The sequence below is a fragment of the Semicossyphus pulcher genome, unplaced genomic scaffold (genome assembly GCF_022749685.1).
Source record: "Semicossyphus pulcher isolate SPU_LCO1_2020_fin unplaced genomic scaffold, fSemPul1.0.p SCAF_11, whole genome shotgun sequence".
Classification (NCBI taxonomy): Eukaryota; Metazoa; Chordata; class Actinopteri; order Labriformes; family Labridae; genus Semicossyphus; species Semicossyphus pulcher.
The window spans coordinates 10,804,112-10,829,713 of record NW_027211615.1 but is presented as its reverse complement, the minus strand read 5'-3'; the positions used below and the strand labels follow the sequence as shown (position 1 = coordinate 10,829,713).

General features: G+C 40.8%; 2 protein-coding genes across 2 annotated transcripts; both read left to right on the top strand.

Moving 5' to 3' along the window:
- Positions 1-2,932: 2,932 nt before the first annotated feature.
- On the top strand, positions 2,933-10,716 carry ostm1 (osteoclastogenesis associated transmembrane protein 1). The gene is made up of 6 exons (XM_069657219.1): positions 2,933-3,376; positions 3,611-3,725; positions 5,469-5,566; positions 5,661-5,774; positions 7,810-7,975; positions 9,567-10,716. The coding sequence occupies exons 1-6, from the start codon at positions 2,960-2,962 to the stop codon at positions 9,617-9,619; spliced, it is 963 nt and encodes a 320-aa protein (XP_069513320.1). The 5' UTR covers positions 2,933-2,959; the 3' UTR covers positions 9,620-10,716.
- Positions 10,717-17,467: 6,751 nt separating this feature from the next.
- Positions 17,468-23,753, top strand: drc1 (dynein regulatory complex subunit 1 homolog (Chlamydomonas)). The gene is made up of 16 exons (XM_069657573.1): positions 17,468-17,532; positions 17,727-17,826; positions 18,298-18,425; positions 18,526-18,709; positions 18,811-18,948; positions 19,486-19,572; positions 19,686-19,808; positions 20,007-20,134; positions 20,231-20,365; positions 20,449-20,869; positions 21,880-21,969; positions 22,055-22,138; positions 22,217-22,359; positions 22,460-22,585; positions 22,670-22,772; positions 23,727-23,753. Exons 1-16 carry the CDS (start codon positions 17,468-17,470, stop codon positions 23,751-23,753), a joined length of 2,082 nt encoding a protein of 693 aa, XP_069513674.1.
- Positions 23,754-25,602: the final 1,849 nt, after the last annotated feature.

The following is a 25,602-nucleotide window of genomic DNA, read 5'->3' as shown; positions in this document are numbered from 1 at the left end:
ATCAGCAATTTCATCCCACAAAAAAACTTTTGGAATTCAAACTGAGTGTCGCCCGAATCCTCCTTTAAAACTCCCTCGCTTTAACCCGGCTCGGCTCGGCCCCTTTCAAAGGCGCAGAATAGGCCTGCCTTGATCTGCGTCAATTGTCATCCCGGGGCTCAGGGGCACTTCGGCGGCCAGTATAGCGGGCGAAGTCAGGGCTAATCCCCGCAGAAGGAGAGAATCACGGGAGAGGAGAAAGGCAACAATAACCAAGTCAAGCGTATAAAATGAAAGCGAAATCTCTATTATCAGTGCCCGCGATTCCCAGCGAAGTGGTGAAAATCAGGGTTAGTTTGTGATTCGAGTCAGACGCGGAGGGAAGAATATGGGGGTCCCCGCGGGCTGGGAGACTCACACGACGAAAAGGGCAATATTCTGGAGAAAAGACGAAGAAGAAAGCCCCTCTCCCATCCCGACATAACCATTAAATGCAGTCTGACTTTATGTTGTATAGAGAGGGGGGGACAAGAAAGGAGGCACAGTTCTCCGATGAAAGAATGAGGTTTTGGGCGGATTAGGGACGGCCCGAAGGATGAAGAATAACTTCTGCATAACTTTACAGCTATTTTCTCTCCCCACGCCAAGAGCCAAGTTTAAGGCTGGAGCGCTCTGAGTTAACCCCTTTGTGAGGGTCCGGTCAGAGACTTTGCACAAAGAAGGACAGGACTCATAACACAGCATATCCTATAGGCCTCTCTTTATGTGACATCACAGGTGCAGATGTAAACACACAGGAAGATATTTACTCTTAGAGGGAAATGCATCTTTGCTTTGTGGTCCTCCAATCCAAATTGTTGTGCTTCAATACAACTTAGAGGTATTTGTATTTGTACTGGATGATGTGATAATAAAATAAATTCTGGGCCATAATGCAGCTGTTTGAAGCAGTTCCACCAAAGACAGCTGGCAGATTTCCCCTCTTATCTCTAGAAATGAGACCATTTATATTTAGTTTTTTGATGCCAAAAGAGAGATAGTAAATAAACTATAGGTCTATTACGTAAAAAAAAAAAAAGGTTCTGCATCAGAATTTAGTTTATTCTTTAATTATCCCAGGACCCACCTGATTGACCTTATGTCCCTTATGGGGGGTTACGAGCCTTATCTTGGGAACCTCTGGACGCAACTAACCACTAAATCCTAACCAGATACAACAGACATAATCTGTATTGCTGCATCAGTACATTAACAGTCTCATTATGTAGTCCTAAAGTGAATTATCACTCACGGGAACTATTTTTTTCTGCAGAATTTATTGTAGGCTACTTAAAATGTACTTTTACTTCAGTAAAATATCAGAGTTTTGCTTCTTTTAAGGACCAAAAGACCATTTTTTTATGGGCTGAGATCGTGGGTCTTTCCCCCGGAATAATCAATAGTTTTACCTTGTTAGTTAGTAATAGTTGATCAGTTTCATCAGTTCATGCGACACATCCAAATCACGTGCCTCCTGGACTTAGTCTTGCCTTTCCTTCTGAAGGGCCCTCATCGTCTTCATCATCATCGCCATCGTCTAATTTATGGACCTAATTAGTGAATTCTGTCCTCTTGGTTTCTATCGCATGCTAATGAAGGCATTTTCTTCCCACGTGACAATAACGGTCATCTCTAATAGTAATGATATGCCGGTTTTACTGCTCTGCTGATTAGCAGGCAGAGGAAAGACTTCAGAAACTTAATGTAATGTGTGATCAGTTTAGGACTCTTCTTTAAGCCTGTACATAATAATAACAATGGGATAATAATAATAATAATAATAATAATAATAATAATAACATATGAGACGTTTTGGTCTTTATTTGAGATATTTTTTTTTAAAAGCTTAGGTGTGACCACGTGCACGTGCATATCTGCACGCACAGATAGAAAACAGGATCATGAGGACCATGCAGGGCTTCAGTTGTAATCACGTCTTCTTTCTGAGAGCCACACTACAGAATCATAAAGGAATGGGGAACATCTGAACAATTAGGTGAACTCTGGTCAGGAGAAGAAGAGTTAATGAGCAGCCGCTTCCACGTGCAGAGAGAGGACACATTAGAGGCCAGAATCCATATTTACCGCTGGAGTGGCGCGCGGGCATCAGAATAGGCCGCTAATGCCGCGCGCTCTCTCTCCCCCCTTATTTTCATTAGGCTCTGATGACTGCGGAATTGATGCGGCCTGCGAGTTATCAAGAGCCACTAATTTCACATTAACGACCATTGACTGCGCTCGCTTGATTCGAGGGGGTTTTTGACAATTATCACAATCAGGATTGGAGCCCAAATCGTTTACCTTGACTCCGTAATTATTCGCTCCGAGCCGCGCGCACATTGCAAAATTGTATGGTGTCAAAAACTTGTAAATAATGAGGAGACCAGGAGGAGCGGCTATCCCTTCACAACACGCACATGCACGCACACGCGCGCACAATCCCACGTTTTCCAAACTGATGGATAGATAGATAGATAGATAGATAGATTTTAGCCTATACTATTATACATGTAAAACAAATGATCAAAGAAACATTTTAACGTTATATTCTTATAGTATACGCATAATGAATTCAAATAATGAGAAGCAATATAGAAAAAGATAAGAACTCTTTAATCTACTATGTTCAAACTTCGAAAGAAAATACAATATCACATACATCCAAAGTAGTAGTTTCCAACACAGTTCTATATTTCTTGTATAAAATAAGTATAAACTTTTAATTTTGCTTTAAATGCTTCAAACATGCCTCCATTGATTACATTGTAAATCGTTTAATCAGTAAATAATTCTCGGGGAGAAATTAAAATGAGGAGTTACAACAGTGCTGCTGTGACACCGGAGTGTCGACTTCTCGCGAGATTACAGGCTGCTGTCACATGATCAGGTTGGGAGATAACCAGGAAATCATGGGTTGTTTGGAGTGAAATTAGAGAACTAGATGTGTTTATTCTCCTGTTCGACCATGTCTCCTCACAAAAATACTTCGTTTTTGGTTTTGTTGGCGTTAAATATTTACGCTTTTGTAACTAGCGATGACGTCAGTCTCAATATTTCAACTTCAGCGGACCAAGTGATACAAAACCCGTCTGTTGCTGCTGCTGGTGCTGTTGTGGCTAACTCGCCTGTATTTAAGCCTGCCGTGGACTCCATGTTCTCTATGAACATGCTGTCTTCTTTCCCTGAAGACTTGGAGATCAGTGACTACTGCAAAGACCTGCTTCACATATTCGGACAGCGGTACGTCGCCTATATGAACTGCTTAGTGCCTGCTGCCCGACCTGTTAAAGTATGCCAGAACTGCTTCTCCGGCTATATCAGACTCAATGAAACCTATATGAACATCTCATCAGACCAGGTACGTACAAAATACAAATAAATAATCTGTGTTTTAGTTCAAACTGTATGCTTGTTTGCATAAAGAGGACAGACCGCAGCTGTCTCATGATCACGAGTCTTGTGATGTGACCATTTTAAGGAAGCAAGAAATTATAAGCCTGAGTTTCTCGGCTGATTTGTTAAAAGTGAACGCCTATATCACTTCTATATATAAGATATAAAAGTGTGATAAAGTGTGCCTGTGTGTCCTCAGATGGGTCCTGGCAATCAGAGCTGCAGGGACAGCCTTCTGCGCAGTGATCGCCTGATGGTGGTTTTTGTTCTGTTCAACAACCTGAAGGATCTCTGGACCAAATCCAACTGTGACAGTAAGTCCTCTGCAGCAGGAATGTAAAGCCCTGAATGGTTTCTGAACCACACATATGTGTGTGTGAACTATTGGTGATCCTATCTGTTCAAATAAATGGGAATGTGCCTGTGTTTGAACTCACACACACACATGGGTATGCATTGACCACGGAGGTCAGAGTTCAGGGTCAAGTAGAGGCAGCATTCAGTGTGGATCAGTGTTTTGGTACGGATGCTTTAATTAGAGCGGGCAGTGGACACACAGGATGTTGCACAGGTCAAACAAGTGACTTTTATTCTACTTCATAAACTCTGTATTCATCAGGGAACCCAATATGAGTCATAGCTGCTTGGAACTTCCTGAGATTATTGCAACAGATTTATTAAATCTTGACCCTGTTTTCTAACTGTGGGAGATTTGTGATAACAGTTTTTCACAATTGCTAAGACACATTTCTTGAAACCTTCACCCATTTTCTCAACACTTCAAACACAAAACCAAATATTCAAACTACATTCACAAAACCCCTGACTCTTCTAGCAAAATGAAACAATGCATTTAGATCATTCACAAAGCAAGTCAATATATAAACACTACAAAGCATTCATTAGACACTACATCAAAAAACAGAGAACACAGCATCCAGGGCATGTAGTTACAGGAAAAGAGTTTATTGTAGGACTATATAGTAAATGCATTTAAAAAATAAGAAATAAAAATAGTAATCACAATCATATTCATCACTTGCATAAAGTAAAAAATACAGTAAGCTCAGAGGAAACTCTAAATAAAAAGCACAATACAGTACACTCAAATGTTGCAACTGCAAAACCAAAGTCAATGAGGGAATCATTTATCCTCTGCATCATGTCTTTGTGCTGCTACTTCCCTCATTGTCATCCCATGAACAGGAACATGGTCTATGATAGCTGCTCGAAATTCATCTGAAATTACTGTTCTTGATCGAGCTCTTCCTCGTCCACCACGCATTATACGTACTCTAGCTCCTCTGCCTCTCAGATCGATTCCATCCATTGTTGGCATTGACATTCAGTGCACTCTGAACTGGCTTATATATATTCTGCTCAGTTGGTTTGATCACATCCTTGGAAACATGGGTGTGTTGTAGTTGTGTTTAACTTTTGCCGCCCATGTGAACCATTTTGCAACACGTGTGCATCACAGTGCAGAATGTGTTTTAGCGAGTGAAAATGCATTTAGAGTTTTGCAAAAAGAGTGGACGAGATTTGCAAATGGTGTCAAACTCTCTGAACATATGATTCTTATTACTGGTGCATTTATTATAAATTAAGACTGTAGGTTTTTAAACTGTCAGAAAAAAGGGTGTTAAATGAAGTTAAATGTCCTCACAAGGTTATATTCAGTTAGCCTGCTATCTCATAAAACAACAGAGAATGTGGCGCTGAAGAATCTGCAACAAATAATTGATCATACAAAAAGTAAAGTTTAATTTCTTGTAAATCAACTAATACTATAATCTTATTATCAAATTGTTTTAGCTCTATTATGTTTCCTAATCCACCTTTTCACTAAAATTGAACAAAAAGCAGGAGCTCATGTAACATTACCTGATTTTTAAACCAAAATAAATTAAGCCTACTTCATATCCTGGATGAAATGATGAATAATTGCTGTTACAGAGGTGAAAACATCACAAAAGGCTGCTGTGTGTCTGATCGTATTCTTCACTTTGATTAAATAAAGACTCACACTGAAGTTTGTGTTATTTTCTTTTTTGCAGATTGTATCAACAAAGAATCTGAGAGTCTGACCAATGACACGCTGTCCTTTATGACCAGCCTCAACCACACTCTCTCATGCTTTGAGAAGTATTCACCGGTACGCCCTTATTTTGGAGTCGATGCCTGTTTATCTATAATACTCTGTTTATAAATGCTACTATGCCTCATCTTCTCATCATTTTCCCTCACAGGGGAACCACACAGAGCTCTGCAAAAGCTGTAAGACTACATACAGTGAGCTGAACGAACTGTACAGCGACATGGACAAGAATAAGACCGACATGTGTATCGACATAGAGGACGCGGTATGTGTGTGAGGGGCAGAGATTTGTAAAACTCCTCCTTAAGGTGGGAGGACAGAAAGCTGCTGCTCCCCCTAGAGGAGCCGGAAGACATAAAAGGACAACTAGAGAAGTCCTCACATCCTTTAAGGTGGTGGCTAGTTACATTTGTGTCGCGCCAAAAGTGTACAAAGTTTAATTAATTATAAAGTTAAAAGCTTTAGTCTTGGTAAGGAGTTTACTGGTGGGGAGGGGATTCCTCTGCAGCCAGCATTGTGTCATAGTTTTGCATGCAGCAGTTAGAATCTTTAACATCTATCTGTCTGTTTTACTGAGTCGAAGGTATAACAAGGACGAAAGAGAAATCAAGCTTCACATCCAGGGTCTCTGAGGGCGCATTCACACCTAAGGTCCGCTTGTTTGGTCCGAATCACAGATTTGTGTTCACACGGCAGTTTTTACCAGCGGACCAAAAGTTTTGATGTGCGAGGAAACTGCTCTCTGATTGGTCACAATTTCCATGTGGGAAAACTCCCTGAAGTAAACAGAGGGAGACGGAGAGGACACTCTTCAAACACTCTCAACACGATTGTGGACTTTATTATTCGATCAGTTCCATCACCTTCAGTTTTTCATCGAACAGTTTGAACCCCTCCGTGTTTTTGTGCGTTTCCACAAGCATTTGTGAAATTGTTCGGTCAGCCCATATTTCTATTTCCTCACCGCTCCCCCACATCTGTCCTCTACTCATCCTGCTGCCTGGCTGCGTGTCTGTCTCTGCCAGTGTCAGCGCCCGTTAACAACCCACAATGTGTCTTAGGTTTGCCTCCTGTATTTGGTCCTATTTTTAGTCCGTTCACAATACCAGTCAAAAGTTTGGACACATTTTCTCATACAAGTGAATGGAAAAGTGTGTCCAAACTTTTGACTGGTACTGTATGTTCACACCAGAATCAAACCGGACCTTAGTTCATGTGGAAACGGACCGATACCTGTCTTTTCTAGCGGACCATGGTTCAGTTGTTTGGTCCGCACCAGAGTTTGATTCCGCCGTTCACACCAACCTAAACAAACCGTACCTAGGGGACAAACGCTCCAGGGTTCAGTTCAATCGGACTAAACAAGGCTGGTGTGAACCCGCCCTAAGATTAAGTGGCCCACTTTTTCCCAGAAAGGCTCGGCGTATGGACAAGACCAAAAAATATGTACATAACCTGCTGAAACCGCTCCACACTCCCCCTAGCAGGAATGCTGTGAACCACTTAATTTAGATTTCTGATTGGCGGTGATGAAAGAACGAATCAGGATTTTCCAGCAGAAATCCCTTAAAAAAGGAGTTTGTGGAAGTGGACTGGGTTTCCCATTGTTGAAGCCATGTTTCTTTTGCTATGTCTACGTTAGCTTCTTTTTCCCAGCGCAGCTTTATGTAATGTTTGCATTTTTAACCGATAACTATATGATCTTGTGTAATAGTATTCTTACACAGCAAAATAAACATATGAACAGTACACAGAAATATAATTACTAGTTTTGGGTCCACTGAGCAGCTAAATCCAATGAGGGAATCTACAAGATGTGCTTAGCTTTGGAAGCAAATAACATTGAAAATATTTAGTTATTAAAATTCATTAATAATTGATGGACAAAAACACTTGAGAAAAATGGAAATCTTTCAGCTTGTGTTGGTAAGTCAGTGGTATGTGTGGCAACAGGAAGTTGATATTTTAACCCTAATTATAAACTTCTATGTTCTTTCCTGGGTTTAGTTTTCTTCTGCTTCAATATTTGCTAATTTAATATTAGAGGGCTTTGATGAGAAATAGTCACAATGTGACACAATGGAAAACTGATGTTGGATCTTTTATTCAGCAATGCAATCAGAAACACAAGAACAGGTTTGTAGTGGTTGCAGGATTATTGTCATATAAAACTGTGAGATGTTGAAATTCCTGCATCAAACACCTGAAAGAATTCAGTATCTGAGGGTTGATTTAATAGCGACACTGTCCTATAATTGTGGTGGGCTGAAGTTTACGTTGCGTTTCCTCCCTGGTTTCAGATGAACATGACCCGCAGACTGTGGAGTAAGAACTTCAATTGTTCGTTCTCCCGCAAGGAGACGGTGCCTGTCATCGCCGTGTCCAGCTTCATGCTCTTTCTGCCCATCATCTTCTACTTGAGCAGCTTCCTTCACTCGGAACAAAAGAAACGCAAGCTCATACACCGTGAGTAACCAGCTTAATTCGCCCATTGTCACACGCAGAGATTTTTTGACGGGGTTTGGGGCTCTTTGTGGAGGGGGAGCTGTGGGGGCTTGACTGACCGTGATATTGGGGGTGTTCTATGTTGTTCTAAAGCATAGTGGGGTTGCCTCCTGAAAACCTCTGGATCATAGAGAAGCTGCAGGATTTATTTGTGTGTGTGTGTGTGTGTGTGTGTGTGTGTTGGAGGGTGATGCTTTGTAGGTATTGGGTGATGTGGAGTGGGTGGGGGGATGGTTAAGGACAAATTGGGCCTCGTGCAAGAACAACTCATACGAACAGATTTATGGTACCAGATATAAGCTCTACATAGAGGGAGTTATAAGAGAACACATTTTAATGCATGTTTTTAAGGGTAAATGTGAATTTTCAGTTTGAATGTTACAGAAACAAGTGAAATAAAGATTCATAATAAACCCCCAAAAAATACAATGAACAGAGTTTTAACAATATTTAGTTTCTCTCTCAGGGTCTTCATGCAGGTCGATTCTGGTTTTAGAGAACAGATTTTGACCTTATAATCGTTGCACAACTCTGTCTATTTCTTCTCAAGAATCTCTTCACTCTTAACAGACTTTTTTTTTGGCTTTTGAAGGAATTAAACAGTTTCACAGACAGTTTTCACTTAAAACTGGAAGCCTTCCGGCAAAGTGGACCAGAGGACGCCGCGTGAATTACAAAACTGTTTTCAACTGTTTTCAATGCCCTAAACTGCTGGCAGGGGGGTAGGTGTCAGGTGAAGAGGTACAGCTTTGTCCTCAGGGGGCGCCAAAATCAACACAAACGGAAAGTTCCTCACAGGAGCTTTAACCTAAATGCAAGAAGTAATGCCAGGGTAACAGTTCAAAACACTTCCACTAGCATTAAGTTCCAAGACCTGCAGCAGAACTGAGCTGCAGCCGCTTTCTTTTCTTGCTAACATGCATCTCTGTCCAGCGTTCTCCTGGGGTTGGGTGCTGAAATTTCAAGCTTAAATTAAGTCAGTCCTTAGGTTTTTTTAGCGGTCCAACTTGCATTAGAGTACTCTTGCAGAAAACGCTTTCCTAAAAATACAGACCAGTCTAAAATATACCTGTGAATGCAGACAGGGAAATATCCTCTGTTGCACCTGACAGTGTAGCAACACCTAATGTGTAACTATCCACCCTTACTCGCCTCCAATCATGGTCCTTTTTTTGTCTGACTGACCATTTTTATTTCTCTAACAGCGGGTCTCTCCTTTGAAAACACACCATTAACTAAATATGTTTTCATCTTCTAATTTTTCACCAGGAGAACCTGCTGGGAAATCCTCCTTTTTACTCTTTGGAAACAATTTTGTGAATGAAATGTGTCGACAAATGTAGCAGAACCGGAAGCTTTATATTGCAATTAAATGACGTTATTATGTTAATAGGCTGTTAAATGTCTCGTGCATGAACAACTTTTCATGAGCAGGTGGTGTTTATCAAATCGAAACAAACCGTTTAGGTCAAGCATGTGCAATTAAGGGAGTTTGTGAAATGTGTCTTAAATGTTTGACACACAGAGTAATGTATCTTCTGTTTCTTTACAGCCAAACGGGCGAAGTCGTACACCAATATGAACATCCAGGACAAGCAGACCTGAAGAGGAGGCAGTTGCTGACTCAAACAGAGGACAGCGACCTATTTTCCAAAGTCACAACTGGGGAGAAGATTTGTCTCCTCACCATCTTGTGCCTGAGGTTTGACCGACTTTAATGAATGTAGAGGACTCAACAGCAGCGTTTCCTGTTTGATTATCTATCAGGAGGCTGTGATACCGATCAGTATTAAGAGGACTGCAAGGACCTACATGAATGAAAGTGAAAGTAAAAGGCTTTGGGCATATTAAACATTAGCTTTCACATCCTTAAAACCCTCATACCAAACCTTCTAATAATGCAGATTTTCATAGATTTTTAGCAAACAAACATAAAAGATACAGAAATTATTCGCAGACTGTGTTTGAGTCTGCCTCCTACATTCATCCTTTTTTTTAATGTAGTGACATTTTCACATTTGGATCTCAAGTAACGGGACCAAAAGTTTATCTAACTTATCAAACTACTAATCAGATGTTTGTTCATGCTGCTTCACGGTCGCTCGTAAATCCTCCCGCACATCCCGGCCTCTCTTTCAACTCCTTAACAATCTTCATCCTGCAGGCTGAGACACACAGCCGTCAAAAGAGAGAGTGAATGCAGCGTCTGTGTGTGTGCGTGTGTGTGTGTGTGTGTGTGTGTGTGTGTAAGCTAATGTGTGTATGTGTTCTATTTATGGGTTGAGAAATGGGTTTTTCTGTCTCTAATGTACGAATGTCCAGAAGAGAGCAGCAAAAAGGAAGCACTTGATGTCCATTAGTGGTGACATGTATCTGCTGTAAGGAGGGGGGGTGCACATTTGTGGGGGTGTGGGGGAGTAAATAAAGACATAACACACATACTATGAGAGCACTCCAAAGTACCACACCGTGATGCTACCTGTTTTCCAAGGTTTTTTTCGGTTGCATTAAGCTTTTAATGTGCTTTGTTGTCATTTTCCACTGATGTTTAACTTAATTTGTTAAGGGTTTCTGACTGCTCAGGACGCTGAAGTCTTCGCTTTTATCAGTTATTAAATGATGAATACGACTATTAGAAATGCATTTGCTGTGATGTTATTTAAATCATAATTTTGAATGCAAAAGCTGAAATAAATATTTGTATGTCAAAAACACCCTGAAGATCCATGTGCTGTGATTTAACCACATTCATGCTGGGGGCCATTCAGTTGAATCTGAATCAAGCGCTCCAGAATTTACATTTTTTTCTTTTTACTCTGTAGTTTTACTTGACTATATTTGTGCTGAAAGTAATGTGCTTTTAAAATGAATAACATCTCTTGTTTGCTCTTGGAATTAACTTTGCACGAAGAGCATAAAGTATAATAATCATACATGGATGCACAAAAATATATAAAACATGAAACATCATAAAGGCATCATGTGGGAACCTATGAAGGGTTGTACTGATCGTACCTCACATCGGTTCACCAGTTCTGTTGCCACCTAATTTAAAAACTTTGCTTGACAAATACCAGTTACATTTCAGATTAGCATTTGTATCCAAATCTGATCTTGTAAATGGAGTTAAAAGTAGCCCCATATTGATCATCTATCACTTTAAATGGCTGCTTATGTGTCTAACTTCTACAATAATTTTATCTTATACACCTTTGAATGGGCTGATCTGCGTTATGAGTGCTGCTTCTGGTTCTTTAACTATTTTTCTCATGATAGCTCTATACTAACTTTTACTGTGAGCATTTTAGCTTGCTGTTTTAGTCCAAATAAACACATACGGTCTCCTCTCGCGCTGTGGCTGCAGCTCCACTCTGCCTAATGAGTCCATGTTGCTCGGAGGTTAAGTCTTGTTTCTTCACACAGGAATGGCCCTTGTTCTAAGGTTACGTGGCCTTGTGTTGATCTTGCAACAAGGTTTTTTCCCCTCCGTCATTAGCAGCTAATCTAAATGTGGGATAAAGATACTTGGCCGAATAATCGCAGCAACACATCCGTTAAACTCCTTTGGCTTTTTGGTCTTGTGGAGCGCAGCCACTGCTGGCCATCAGCGGCTCTAAGAGCATTACGGAAATGCCGAGTCATATGATCCGGTTGCGGCCAGCAGCAGAGCCGCTAAAAACACGGCCTTTTGTCATCCGCGCTCGCGCTCGCTGAAGGGTGTTGAGCGGCTCGTGCGCTCAAGAATGACAGCTTTGATTCCTGCTAAGCCTCGTTGCTGTTCTGAGGCACACCGGGTCCTTAAGCGGGGCTGAAAGTCAGAGAAAAACCTCCCGGCAAAGTGGACTGGAGGCCGCCACGTGAAGGAGAGAACCGATGGAAAAGCTGCAGTCCTTTCTGATCCAATGAATTAAAGGCACTGCCGGAAGAACTGTTCAGATATTTTACTTTAATGCAAGCAGTAATGCAAAATACTTAATTGGAAGTCTATATAGCCTACTGCTAGCAGAGTTTTGCTGAGGGCCTTTCTGAGAGGCCACACAGGCCACTGGTTACACGTTGTCTCCATTCAGTGTGTATAAATAAAGTTTGTGTTCTTTTATTGGATTATTATTAAAGATGCATTAACATGTAAGCAGAATTGTTATATTGCATTTGGAGCTCTTTTTGCACTTTACGTCAACGTTTGTGCTTCATTGTGCATTGTGTTTCATGCACCTGCACACACTAATGAGTTAAAGACCAATTATCAAACAGTATGCAACATACTAGAGACGGCCCATCATGCCTCGCGTCCCATCATGCTTTGTGCTGGACTGAATTTCTAGTTTGTTCAGTTGTTGTATGTGTTTTGAACATGTTAATGTTGTTAACATTTACTCAGGTTGTTTTGTCGGTAAAGTGTGCATGCAGAGGACGTTGTTTTACGTTATTAAATGCCATTTTAGTTTAGTCTTTATTTTGCACCATGACAGAGAGAAACTTTGCATTTGATCAGTCTGGCTGTACTTTCTTACATTAGGAAACAAATTGGTAAATACTCAAAATTAATTGGATTAGTATTGAAATTCTATTCAGATAAAATCATATACAGTTACTCCCTCTTATACACTTATAAGTGTATATTGTTTGTTAGCCCCCTAATATTTTTGGGGAAACGAATCACTGTTAATTTGGTAGAATAGGTATAAAAACAGGTCAGGAGTAGAAGAAGCATTCAGATAATTTATATCAGTTAAAGTGTAAATACCTCACTTTGTCAAAATACTTAATGGCAAGTAAAAGTCTTGCATACATTATTTTACTTTAGTAAAAGTATTGATCACAAAATGACGGAGAGGACAAAATTGAGTATAAAGTGAGCTCTTGATTATTAACCTTATATCTCACTGTGCCACATAATAGAATGGCTGCGGGTCATTTTAACTCTTAAACATCAGCTTATAGGTAATTTTCTATTGGATCCTGTGATGGAGATACATTTGTTTCAGTTGTATTTAATCCTTTAAAGGAAATTTAAACATTATAATCAATGTGTTGCTTCAAATTCCCACATTAAAGCCTGCGCATTTGGTCCCAACAGATGCTCCAGTTCAGCAGGGGGAGGCCTTAAAGTGCCAGGTGAGTGTAAGTGTGACAGCCCAGATTTTGATATGTGGTTGTTGGCCCCTTATCTGACACAAAGGCCAGAGGATATTAAGATGCATCATAGTTTCTGCCTCTTTGGTCCTTATAATTGACCTTGAGAGACAGAGGCGGCTTTTATACGGCATGAGAACATTTGATTACAAACTACTCTGCCTGCGAATGTAACTGTTTTTAATTGTGTTGTTGCCATTCTTTGTATTTATTCTGTTTTGTCGTACTCTCAACATCACGTGAAATGAGGACATGCCCCCACTGATTCCTTGAGATTTAAATAGAGGTCGACTGAACTCGCCATTTTTTTTCATACTTTAAACTCCACACAGCTTATTGTTTTGTGGGGGCTACATTATGTGTGTTTGTTTCAACAGTTTATGGTACAACACAATAATGGGTGCACCTCATTTACCGTCTCATTGACCTGACTGCAGTGCAGCGAAAAATGCAATCCAGCAGTAATCACGGCCTAATGCCACGTATAATTACTGTACACCTAATCCACTCACAAAGAGCTTTGACAATGTAAAATGACTCGGGCCATAACTCAGCTGTGAGTGTGTCACTTTATGTGGAAGAAATTAAAATGATTTTGTAAAGCGACTCCTGTCCTGGGCTCCATTGTCCGCTCCACTTCTCTGCTGGATTAACGGGGAAAAATGTGCTGAGGTTTGTGTTAAAAACAAAGAAAATCTCCGTTATTGTGAGCAGACTTTGCACCAAAAACTGAAGTGACAAAACACAATATCATTAGCCTTTAACCCCATTTAGCCTTCCTGCACTGATTTACTGTTTTCCAGTTTATAGTGCGTATATAAAAATATACACCTTTTTTAATAGGTATGTTTTCCTCTCTATTTAAGTATGAATGTACAGGTGCTTTCTATACATATTGTTGTAATATTTGAAATGCTCTAATTTAATGTTTTATTTGTACTTTATCTCAGTTTTATATGTTTCTATATGTTGCAAATTATTGTTTAATCTTATTTGCAGCATGTTGAGACGTACCTCTTAATATCAGGCTATTTAAACTTTAAATTTTCTGACCTGTCTTAATATGAATGGACAGTTTCTACCAGTTGACAATATTATGTTATTGTATTCAAAATGGTCTGAAATGAGTCTTTAATTCAGACATTGTAGCATTGTAGCATCTTGCACAGCTTAATTGTTATTAGACATTCCTTAATGCAATAATTCACTAGCATAAATACATCAGTACAGCTCAGAGACTTAACCTAACCAAAGTGAAAGAACTGTAATTTAATCTTTAAAATTAAACTAAGATAAATGTTCTATAAAAGCAGATTAAAAAAACAGCTTAAATAAATGCCGCTTTTTTTAAAATGATATTTTTCTTGAAAGAAACGAGGGTTAACAAGTTTACATCTAGAAACATCTAAAGAAGTAGCAGTTGTCCGATTAAATTATTGCATTAATGTGAAGAATCTTTTCACCAACATTATGAAATATGTCATATGTCGCACATTCATGGACAGTTAGAAAATGAACATTGTGATTAAATCCAGCGTGCAGCCGTTCCCCTCTTCCTCCTGAGCTCTCCGCTTTGGTAATGTGTGAAGGGTTATTTGACTTCTCTAAAGCTGAGCGGGTCAGAGAGCAGGAATGCTGGACGGCTGAAGCCGAACTGTTGTTGATGTTTGAGAGGCTAAACGTGGACGCAGACCTTTCCTCTGATGAAAAATAAAGACTGTAAGAGACTGGCCTCCTCTGCGCGGACCTTGAGATCAATTTATAATCTACAACAATAATGCAGCCAACATATGAAAGGTTATTATTTCCCCCCTGTAATAGCCTCTTTGTCTCTGTGCGTGTGTGTTTGTCCGTGCCCCTCTCTCCCTCTTTATAATATTTAAAGGTTTGGAGGTAACTGTTTGCAATAGTTGCTCCTGCAGATGACAAAAACATACTTTGCATGAGTTACCTTGAGACAAGGCCGGAGCGTTTCAGATTTGATGAGTACGGGGGATGCTCTTCATGTTGTTTCTGAACCTGGCCTTCGGTTTTTCATTTATTAAATCTAATTCTTGTTAAATGACTGCTTTGTTCTTTGGCAAGGTCGCGACCTCCTCTCGACGAAATGCCTTTGGATTCTCTGCTGTCCTCTGAAATCGTCCTCCTCTTTTTGTACAGTGCATCCCCTGAATGTCTCCTTAGTTATTAAGAAACTGTTAGTCAGGACTTAGGTTGTTATGCAACCCCCCCACCACCAACAACACTCTAATCTGTCAGTTAGTTAGGCTCAGATTATGCACCTCTCAACCCCTGAGCGATGAATATGATGCTTTGTTGAGCAGGAGTAAACATATGCCCCTGCACACACACACACACACACACATGCACCCTCTCTCGCAGAGCATATGCAGAGTGAATGGGGCTTATTATACACCTGCGAGAGGGGTCAAAGTCTGTCAATCCCTGGCTTATGGTATTATGATAGATTATAGAATCACTCTCTAATGGCAGTCATTCAGTATGTAATCTCAGCAGCTTGATGCAAAAGCACTCAGCGTTCCAGCTAAGGGTCTGTTGAAAATAAGGCCTCCTCCTTATTCATCGCTTTACTTCCTCCCCCTTTCACAAAAGGTCTTATGACAAGTCAGCTGTTGGTGACATCACAGATGCTGGATCAGATGTCAGAAACCTTTGCTGGCTGACTTACATCCATTGTGGATCAGCAGCAACCGAGGGCACTTAAGGCCAAAAGAGCGGCGAGGTGCCACCAGGGGGGGGCGAGGGTGAGGGCGAGTGCTGCCAACGAGCAGGAAGGGTCACAGGTGGGGGGGCCCTTCTAAGGGCAGAAACATCTGACCCATGTGTGTGCATTTGTTTTGGACAACTACAGAGTGCCATCTTGCCATCAGCTTGAAAAGACATTTGTGAGGAGTGTGTGTCAATTGGAAAGTCTGTATTTAAGTGTGTCACAGGATTTCTGTTTTAGGAAGCAAAGATTAGAGACAAAGAAGCACGGCTCATAAATCTGCATGTGTTCCAAACATGCCTCCAACATTTCAAAGAGATTAGTTTGTGGAAGCTGAGCAGGATTTTGATCACAACACAGTAGTGCCACCTAAAGTCAGCTTCTGAAAATAACATTAAAGGTACAGAAACATGCCACCTTGTTTAGAGAACATTAAGGCTCTCTTAAATGTAGCCATACTTCCTCTTTGATAATGCATGCAAATGTATACTTATATAAGTGAATTTCTATTTATTATTTCTCTTTTTGTTTGGACTTATAGCTGTTGTATTGTCAGTGTTTTTACATGTTTAGGATAAGTTATGATGATTTTTAAAGACAGAAAGTTCTTTTTAAGGTTCATTTAGGTAAAAACAACAACCACAACAAAAGCCCCTTACCTAAGGTTTCTTCCAAATAGCCTTTCAGACCTCATTTGCAGCTGCCAACTGCTGTTACCTAGCTTACAAATTAATATCAAACACTATGTTAGGGCCCCTTTTAAAATGAGATGGTACATCTCAAGGATTTATTCTCAATAAAGAATTTACAAACTACAGTAATGTAGCTTTGTAAGGATTAAAATTACTTTAGTGTGAAAGTCACTTTTCATTTGACGTTTACATTATTTTGTCCAACCTCCTGACTATCTGTATTTATGTTCAGGTTGTCTTGAAACATGTACCCCAACAAAAACCTTTCCTATTAAGCAATTGTCAAGAAATGAATGCAAATGTTTTCATTAAAAGGGGATTTTTTTTGGAGAAAGAAGACAGACTCGCTGTGAGGTATTGAATTAATATTAAGTCAGAAGTATGAAGATGTGATGCTGCCACTAGATGGCAGCACCAGGCCATTTTTAATACCTAGTCTGTGATCCCAGACTGTAAGTGGTTTTCTCTTTCTGTATTGCTGCTGCTGCACTTTGATACCCCCCCCCCATACAATGTTGAAAGCAAATCAAAATCTGACGCAAAGGTCCTGTTGTGTCCATATTCTGTATTGTGTGCATTATGTGATACTTTTTAGCTATTTATTTTGACTGAAATTTATAAGAATATTTTACCTGTAAAATCTAGATGAAAAGCCAAATTAAGTAACATATATGTCTTTATGTAACATCTACATAAAAACACTTTATGTGATCCGATCTTAAGGTTTTCGAGCTTACGAGGGGCACTTGAAAGCAACATTCGTCACTGGTGGCATTGTCGCCATAGAAACGTATATCAAACAGACCGCTGCGACACAGACCTGCTAATGTTTGGCATCTTTCTCACTAACACATTTTGCAATTTCGGTTTATAATTTTTACACAACTTATTCTTGATATGGAGGAAGTTGATAAAGATCCAGAGGAGGCGTCTGAACCGGCAAATAAAGAGGATAAGAACGGGTAACTTGTTAGCTAGCTTAACTTTTTCTAAACGAAACCGTCAATGCTGTAATAAACTAGCTGAGAAGTTGTAAAAGGAGTGAATCTGATATATGTTTTAATCTAACGTTATAATTGATATAACAACATCAACAACAATCTATTTTTATTGTGCTTACTTTTAGTTTTTAGCTAAATATACTGTGCACTTACAGGACCTCCACACAGGAGGCTCATCCTCACCAGGGAGACCCCGGTGTGGAGGTCAGTGAGGCGTTCATGAGCAAGGAGAAGGCGGTGGAGGAATCTGAAAAGGTTTGTTTGTATTGTTCATTGATCAATGTACTAGCTAACCAAGGGAAGAACTGTTATTTATTTATTTATTTATTTATTTATGTATTTATTTTTATTTAGTTTATATTACAGAAAGGACAATATGAATTCACACACAGCTGTAAGTCAATAAAGGCTCCCTGTATGTGGTCCTTTATGTAAAGATAATCAACACAATAAATACCTATATTATCATTAACAATCAATCAAAACATATCTTCTAAACAATCACATGAAAATAATGAGTCCAATATTGCATAATACATGTACATTTCCATTGATGGTCACCAAAGATAGTCTCAAAAGGATTTATAAGACATGCATCAGTAAAGAAAATAGCTTTTAATATATTATTGTTATTAAAGTGAGCTACTATTTTACTGAATTTCCTTGCAAAGATGAAACATAATCAGTAGTGCAACAACATGAATAGAAGCTCTCCTCTTATATTAGGTGATCATTCCTCAGAGGATAATCAGCCTGCAGAGAGATTTGCCGACGTTAGTGACAAACATCCAAACTGCAGCTGATGCCAAAGAGTCAATGAGAAGGACAGATTTAGAGAACGCTCGCAGACTCAGGTAACTTTTTACCTCCTTTACCAATACCTAACCTTCATCCTTAACCAGCACCGATTCCACATAGATGACATACCACTGCATTTTGTCCTTCTTGGTTCAGATTGCAGCTGCTGGAGAATGATGCAAAGTCCAGCCAGGAAAAATTTGAAGAGATCACCAGAGGATGGTCGACAGCCAGTCAGAAGGTGATCCCTCAGGAGCTGCAGGAGGCCCTGAACAAGCAGCAGCAGTTATGTTCTGCTCTCATAGAAGACAAGAGGAAACTCATCAATGAGCTGCAACAGGTAAATCCATCATCTGATCCTTTCTGTAAATATATGAAACACTTGCGATGTTTGCCATTGTCTTCTGGGCCACATTTTTTGATCACATGTTATCTGAACAGGAGCTGAAAATCGGAGATGATCGCTTTGTTAAGGATCTGAGGAAGCACGCAGAGGAGCTGGACCTGATGATGGAGAGGATGGAGGACCAGATCAAGACCCTGGAGAAGGCCTACAGGGAGGAGGTGGCTCAGATTGAGGTAAAACCAGATCTTGGTAGAGATGCAGCTTTAAAAAAAAATTATAAATCAGATGATAATGATAATGACATGATTGTCAAAACCTTCTAGCTAGCAGCACGGCTATGTGGATGTGAACACCAGTCTTTCAGGTGGTCAGTTAGCTTTGTTCCAGACTGAAACATCTCAACAGCTATTGGATGAGTTACCATAAAACAACTTTGGTGGTCCCCCTGAGGTTCCCTTTCTTCTGATGCAAACAATCATGCCCCCCTCAAGTTTAACTGTAATAACTTGAGCCCCTTCCTTTTCACGTAGCACTATCAACTGATCAAATTGTCCTGTTGTCCTCATGCTAACATGCAGAACCAAGAAAGCAAACATGATAAATGTCGTAGCAGCTAAACATCAAGCTGTTCGCGTTGACATTGTGAGCACGTTAGCATGCTACAGTTAGCTGAAAGCACTGCTGTTCCTAAGCTCAGCTGGATATGTAAACAGTCTTGTTTAGTCCTCTGTTGTCATGTTTACTCGTGGTTTCTCTTGTGTTGTTGGTAGAGAGCTTATCAGCAGGAAAGTGAAGTCTTTCTCACAAAGGACCAGACCGCATGGGAACGATACCTGAAGGAGCTCTGGGACAAAGAGGTCAGAATTACTGAAACAGTCACACACAACCCTCAGTCCTGTTTGATCTTAAATAATATCTGACATATATCAACTCTGTATCTAAGGATATCTACTCCACCCTTTGTTTCTAGCTGGAGAGGCTGACGCAGAGGCAGAAGGAGGTGGAGGAGTATGAAGCGGAAATTAACAATCTGATGTTGAAGACTTCTGATGAGTTCAACACCTTCCAGCTCGAACAAAATGCAAAGTTTCAGGTTAGCACAAAAATCAGTGTGCATCCCAAGCTTTAAAGCTTTTGTGCTCTGTGAATGTGAAGTGGATAAAAAGGCTCTCCTGATGAACCCAGACTCCAGCATTATAGAAGACAGTTGTTCAGATTGTGACTCCAAGAATAAAACGTTAAATATGTTTCACTGTTAAAGTTTTGAGAAGTCGTCTTCTTGCCTCTGCAGGTCGCTGAGAGAAAGTGTCAACAGTTAGACGCCACCAGCAGGATCACACAGCTGAAACAGACAAAGCAGAGGGGTGATGTATTTTTACACAGCTTCAACCTGACCCAGATGAGGAACAGGGTAGCCAGGTAGAACTGTTTTCCTCACACAAACACACACACACACACACACACACATACTATTATACTTAATTAACACTGTGTTTGTTTGGTTTTGTGTTTCAGTCTGACAACAGAGCTTAAAAACCTCACAGCGAAGCTAACCAGCCAAGACAAACAGTTCACAGAGAGGAACCGGCTTTTGTCCGAGCAATACAAACGCAACATCCAGCAATATGAACGCGTACAGAAGAAAATGGAGTGAGTCACAATCACTTTAAATTAACCCTCACATGCTACATACTCACTTACTTCTTATACCTGAATGGTTTCTTCTTCTGCAGGCACTTTACAGTCGCTGATGTCAGAAAATATGAGAAGATGTGGCTGATGATTGAAGCAGAGGTGAAGCAGCTAGTGGAGAGGGTTTTAGCCATAGACTCGCTAATCTGCAAGCAGCACCTTGGTTTAGCCTGGGAGCGACCTCACATGGCGTTCATGGAGCGAGCCGGTCCCAACCAGACTCAGAAACCGTCCCGGAGCCCTGCCCACCAGGTCGTCTCACAGTCTTTTGACACCACACAGACTTTACAGGGTAGTCAGAGGATGAAGGACGCCTCAGTGGGGTCTACGCTAGAGACTGAGAGCACGGGCATGGAAGTGTACAGGACATCGGTGCAGAGTGAGAGCGGCGCACAGGCGGAGGAGGGGCAGTTGTCAATGGAGACAGTGAAGAAAGTGATGGAGCTGCTGTGTGATGAGGCGGTGAGCTTAACCTTCCTTACAGTAAGACTTTGTTAGACAGAGGTTTGTATAGAAGAAGACAAGAAACAGTGATGAATCACTGCTCCCGGCCAAGATAGTCCAGCACATAACTCCCCGAACATATGTTGTTGTTGTTGTGTTGTTGTTGTTTGATATGTGTAAGGCTAAGCTACTCCACAGGTATCGCAAAAATATGAAGTTTGAAATAAGCATAATACCCCTCCCCCTTTAAACAAACAAGATGTGTTAATTAGTGAGCTTGAGAGATGTTGGTTGTTTGATTTTGTCTCTATACACCGCCAGGCTAACTGTTTCCTCCTTTCTCAGGTATTTATGCTAAGCTAAGCTAACCTAACTGTGTCCTGGCTCCAGCTTCATATGTAGTGCACATACATGAGTATGGTATCAATCTTCCCAGCTAACTCTCAGCAAGACAGCTTATATGTGCATTTTCTAAAATGTTGAACTATTAAAGGAAAGGTTCACAATTTCTTAAGCCTGTCTTTGCATTCCATATAGGGACCCATATAATTGTTCAAACAGGCATTTTTTCCCGGTAATGATACCTCCTGTTCCCTTCCTGGTGTGTTGCAGAGGTGAAATCACTCTTAACAAACTAATCTGTGTTTTCTTGTTGAGCTGTAGAGGAGGCTAAGTAGCACAAAGAGAACATTTTGAACCAAAATTACCAAAATGTTTGTAGCAATCTGCTTGATTTAACTAACACAGACTTTTAAAACCGTCTGTAATCTTCAAATACATTTTGAGATACAACCTTGCTTAGTGTGACAGTTGTGGATCACTTACGCTGAAAAGCTTCACAAAAGGATCTTTAATTGCCGTTCTAACCAGGAGATATTATAGCAGAATTGTTTTAATATGTATGGGCACTTGGCGATTGTTGCAAGCTTTCCTTGACTTAAATGCTGATATAACTTTGTGAAGTTTTTGAGTAGTATTCAGATGTGGAAATATGTCACAACCCAAAGTGTCCCTCTCTCCCTTCGCAGGGCTTCCTCCTGGAGGATAAACTCCTGAACCTGCTGGCTCCCCTGGAGAAGGAGGAACAGACTGTTGTAAAGCTGGGCTACATCCTGTCTGTGAGTTTATGTGTTATAATCTTTCAGCGTGTTGTTGGACTGTATCGAGCAAACACTGAACAACCACACACGTTTTCTCCTCCAGGCTTTTGGCATAGAGGAGAAAGATGTTCCCAGGTTGCCTCATTTCTTATTAAAGTACAACAACCAGCAGAGAGAGCAGACTGAGGTGAGGAGGGACACAGATAACGAGTGCAGTGGGCAATGACTTCTTCAACATCTTTTATCAGTGTTTGTCTGCCTGCAGGATGTTTGTGTTGAGTCGGGTGAATCCAGCGACAAGGCAGAGGAAGTGACTAGCTCGACCAGTCATCTGACCTCTGACCTCATTGATCCGAACTACATAGTACCTGCTCTAAAAAGCTTCCTCGAGCAGCACGTGAGGTCCAGGTAAGACCACATTTACAGGTACGTGGTACAATTATTATATGTGGTGCTAACATGGTCCTGCTTCTCTTCTAAGGGAGAGCTCAGCCAGCCAGCATCTCAGTTTTCATCATGTTACAGCTCGGGATACTTCAGAGGATGAAGCCTACTGGGAGAGTATGGGCAACGTCATCTCTGAGGACAAAGTGAAACTCTGGGAGGCTGCGGAGAACAAACTAAAGCAGTACCAGTGAGTAACAAACACAAACACATACTCACAGAGCAAACATCCCTCTGTACACTAATGACGATCTTCTGTCTCTTGTATTTGCAGTGCGGTCCTGACGGAGATTTCTGACCTCATCCCTGAGACTCAGAGTCTGGAGCAGCAGAACGCAGAGCTGCGGATGCTGCTGCAGCAGTCTCTTCAGTCTAAAGTAAGAGTGTGTGTGTTTGTTTAAGTTTCTTTTTTAGTTCATTTGTCACACTGTTCTCCAGATATTCAAAAAGGTAAGGGCTGGGGAACTTATAGTAAGAGTATAGTGTAAAAAATGTAAATACAGTCTGGTGCTTTAAAGAAATGTGCATGAAATAACAGTGTTAGGGCCCGATCAGACAGGACACGTTTTAGCAGCTGGGGACGGCGTTTTTGTCATTGTTTTCAATGAGAGGCTTTTTGCGCGCTGCTTTTGCTTTGCAGAGCGCCGCGCTTTTTTCCGCTCTGTGCGCCTCGCGTTTTTGAGGAAATGCTCCAAGCGCCTCGAGTTGAAAAAACTTCAACTCAAAGCAGAAAAGCGCCCGACGTCATGGGCGTTTTTTCTCATTGTCCAATCGGATGAAAGGAGAGGAGCCTTCTGTCAGTTTACAATGTAACGGTCAGGTTAATGACGGCTAATGATTCGGTGGTTGCCTTAACAACAGTAAGAAAAAAAGCCGCCCCCAGCTGCTAAAACGCGCTCTGTCTGATCGGGTGTTTACTTCCACAAAAAAGGCAGTGCGGAGCGCCTTGTGTTTTACAGCCTGCAAAGCGCGTTCTGTCTGATCGGGCCCTTATGTAGTATTTTTTAATTATAAAATGTTCTCTTAGTCTATATTGTTTTAACACATGATCCAGAGATAGAAAATAACAACATTAACAAATAATTCCGATTTTTTTATTTAAAAATGACATATTTTCCTTGTTCCAGCTTCTTTAATGTGGATTTTCCGCTCTCTTTGAAATTGAATATCTCAGGGTGCAAAATAAGCCATATGAAGACTGGGAGTGTTGGGCTGTGAAGTACATTTTTCCTTATTGTATGCATCTGTAAAACCCATGCCCATTAACAGAAATCCATGCACCTATAAAACCTTATAATAAATGATGACTGACTTCTTTAATTCTCTGACAGGTCAACACAGATTTGGAGACGCCCTAATGTAAACTCAACTTTGAATCAGCAGAAGTGGGACACTACTAGAAGGACTAAAACACACTGAAAAAATAAAGATTTCTGTCACATCATGTTGTTGCCGTTTTTATTTTTACAGCCCCATAAGACAGAAATTTGTACAATGAATCGAAAGTAAGACACACACCAGCTGCTGTGGGACACAGAATAAATACACAATAGCACAGAGACATACAGTGGTTCTACCCTGCAGTGTTGAAGAGCTTGTGGCTGAGCTCTGAAGGCAGAGAGAAGAAGAGCAGGGCGAGGAAGAGCATGCCCAGCACAGCAGCCAGCAGCAGCACACAGTGCAGTCTGTAGTTCCTCCAGGCCAGGATACACAGCGTCCTCACCGGGCTCAGCAGCCACGACATGCTGCCGCTGGGACGACTGCACACAGAGATACACAAGTAAAACAGCAGTCAGTCATTGTTTTCATGCTGAAGAATGTGTCACTTCAAGAACAAAGTGCTGGTATCTTTCCTGTCACTTTCTCACACCCTGAGAGTGGTAGAAACTAAATCCAGCAAATAACTTTTTGGCCACTTGGGGACAGCAAAAACATGGTGTGAACACAACACTGATATATCGCCTATAAAGTGGAGCAAATTTTGTGAACAAAGAGTGGCCACATCCAGCAGAATGAGCAACGTGAACATTAACTTGGAGTATTGTAGGCCTCCCTGAAGGTAAGTCCTTTCATCTCTGTTTTGGTCTCCACCAACACTCGAGGGAACTATCTGGCTGGGACTGTCTATATGTTTTTTAAAGATATAATCTTGAAGACTTTCATATAAATAAATGTCTGTTACGTCACTATCGCCGAATGAGGTAAATCCATGGACTGGGTGTGACACTTTTCCATCACCCAGCAGTGGTTGGTCTGCCAGAGAGGGTAGGCGGAGCTAAGCAGCTGCTTTTCCGCTCTGTCCAAGTGTTGCGAGTAAACAGTAATCTACTATGGCTGAACAAACAAAGAAAAGATGGATGACTACAGATACAACTTCAACAATAAATGAAAATCCAAAGAAAAAGAAATAAATTCAACGCTCAGATGAAGGAAAACAGTCTAAAAAGGAAAGCGACCGTCAGCGAGGAGTAAGAGTTACAACCGGAGCCAACCGTGGACGTCTGGTTATATGGGACGTATGCGCCCGTTATTGCCTTTTATCGCCATTAGGTGCCGCCAAATAGAACAAAACTGAGCACTTTGAGACTATAACTTTAAGTCTCTATTTACACAAGGAAAAACATTTGAATACGATACATTTGGATTGTGTGTCTGCAATGGTCACACAACACAGACGCTTACAACACAGTAATAAAAACAATTATGAACAACAAACACTGAAGGAATGATGGACATCCTGTCGGCCTGTCTGTCTGGTCAAACCTGACCTAAAAGAATGAATCTATTAGCAGAGCAGACTTCACTGTCACTCCATGTCAATGCAAGTCAATGTCTCTCAGTAAGTTTAAGACTCTTCTGGACTGTTTCAGCACATTTCCAGATGAACTGTGATAAAGGGAACATTGTCTGCATCAGCTGTGTGTACATAAAGTTTTAAACAATAAAAAAAATCTGATTTATAAAACTGTGTGTGCGCACACCTGCACACTATTTTTTGAACTATAGTCCTCCAGGAATTGCACACATGTGGAACAGCCTCTTATTTTGCCCTCACACATTCAGCCCTAAACGGTCAATACAAAGCATCACATTATTGTGGATGCATGAAAATGAGCCGGCTGATTCTTCAGCTCTAATGAGCTGCCTCTTTAGGAGAAATCGTGCAGATAAATGAGAAGAAGAGACTTTTTCAGCTGAGTTGGAGGT

Excerpts from the sequence above, each read along its gene's own strand:
- ostm1 (XM_069657219.1), top strand. The coding sequence starts at position 2,960 with ATGTGTTTATTCTCCTGTTCGACCATGTCTCCTCACAAAAATACTTCG. Across the intron at positions 3,726-5,468 it reads GACCAAATCCAACTGTGACA|ATTGTATCAACAAAGAATCT; the intron begins GTAAGTCCTCTG and ends TCTTTTTTGCAG. Across the intron at positions 7,976-9,566 it reads GAAACGCAAGCTCATACACC|CCAAACGGGCGAAGTCGTAC; the intron begins GTGAGTAACCAG and ends GTTTCTTTACAG.
- drc1 (XM_069657573.1), top strand. The coding sequence starts at position 17,468 with ATGGAGGAAGTTGATAAAGATCCAGAGGAGGCGTCTGAACCGGCAAAT. Across the intron at positions 18,710-18,810 it reads TCATCAATGAGCTGCAACAG|GAGCTGAAAATCGGAGATGA; the intron begins GTAAATCCATCA and ends TTATCTGAACAG. Across the intron at positions 22,773-23,726 it reads AGCAGTCTCTTCAGTCTAAA|GTCAACACAGATTTGGAGAC; the intron begins GTAAGAGTGTGT and ends ATTCTCTGACAG.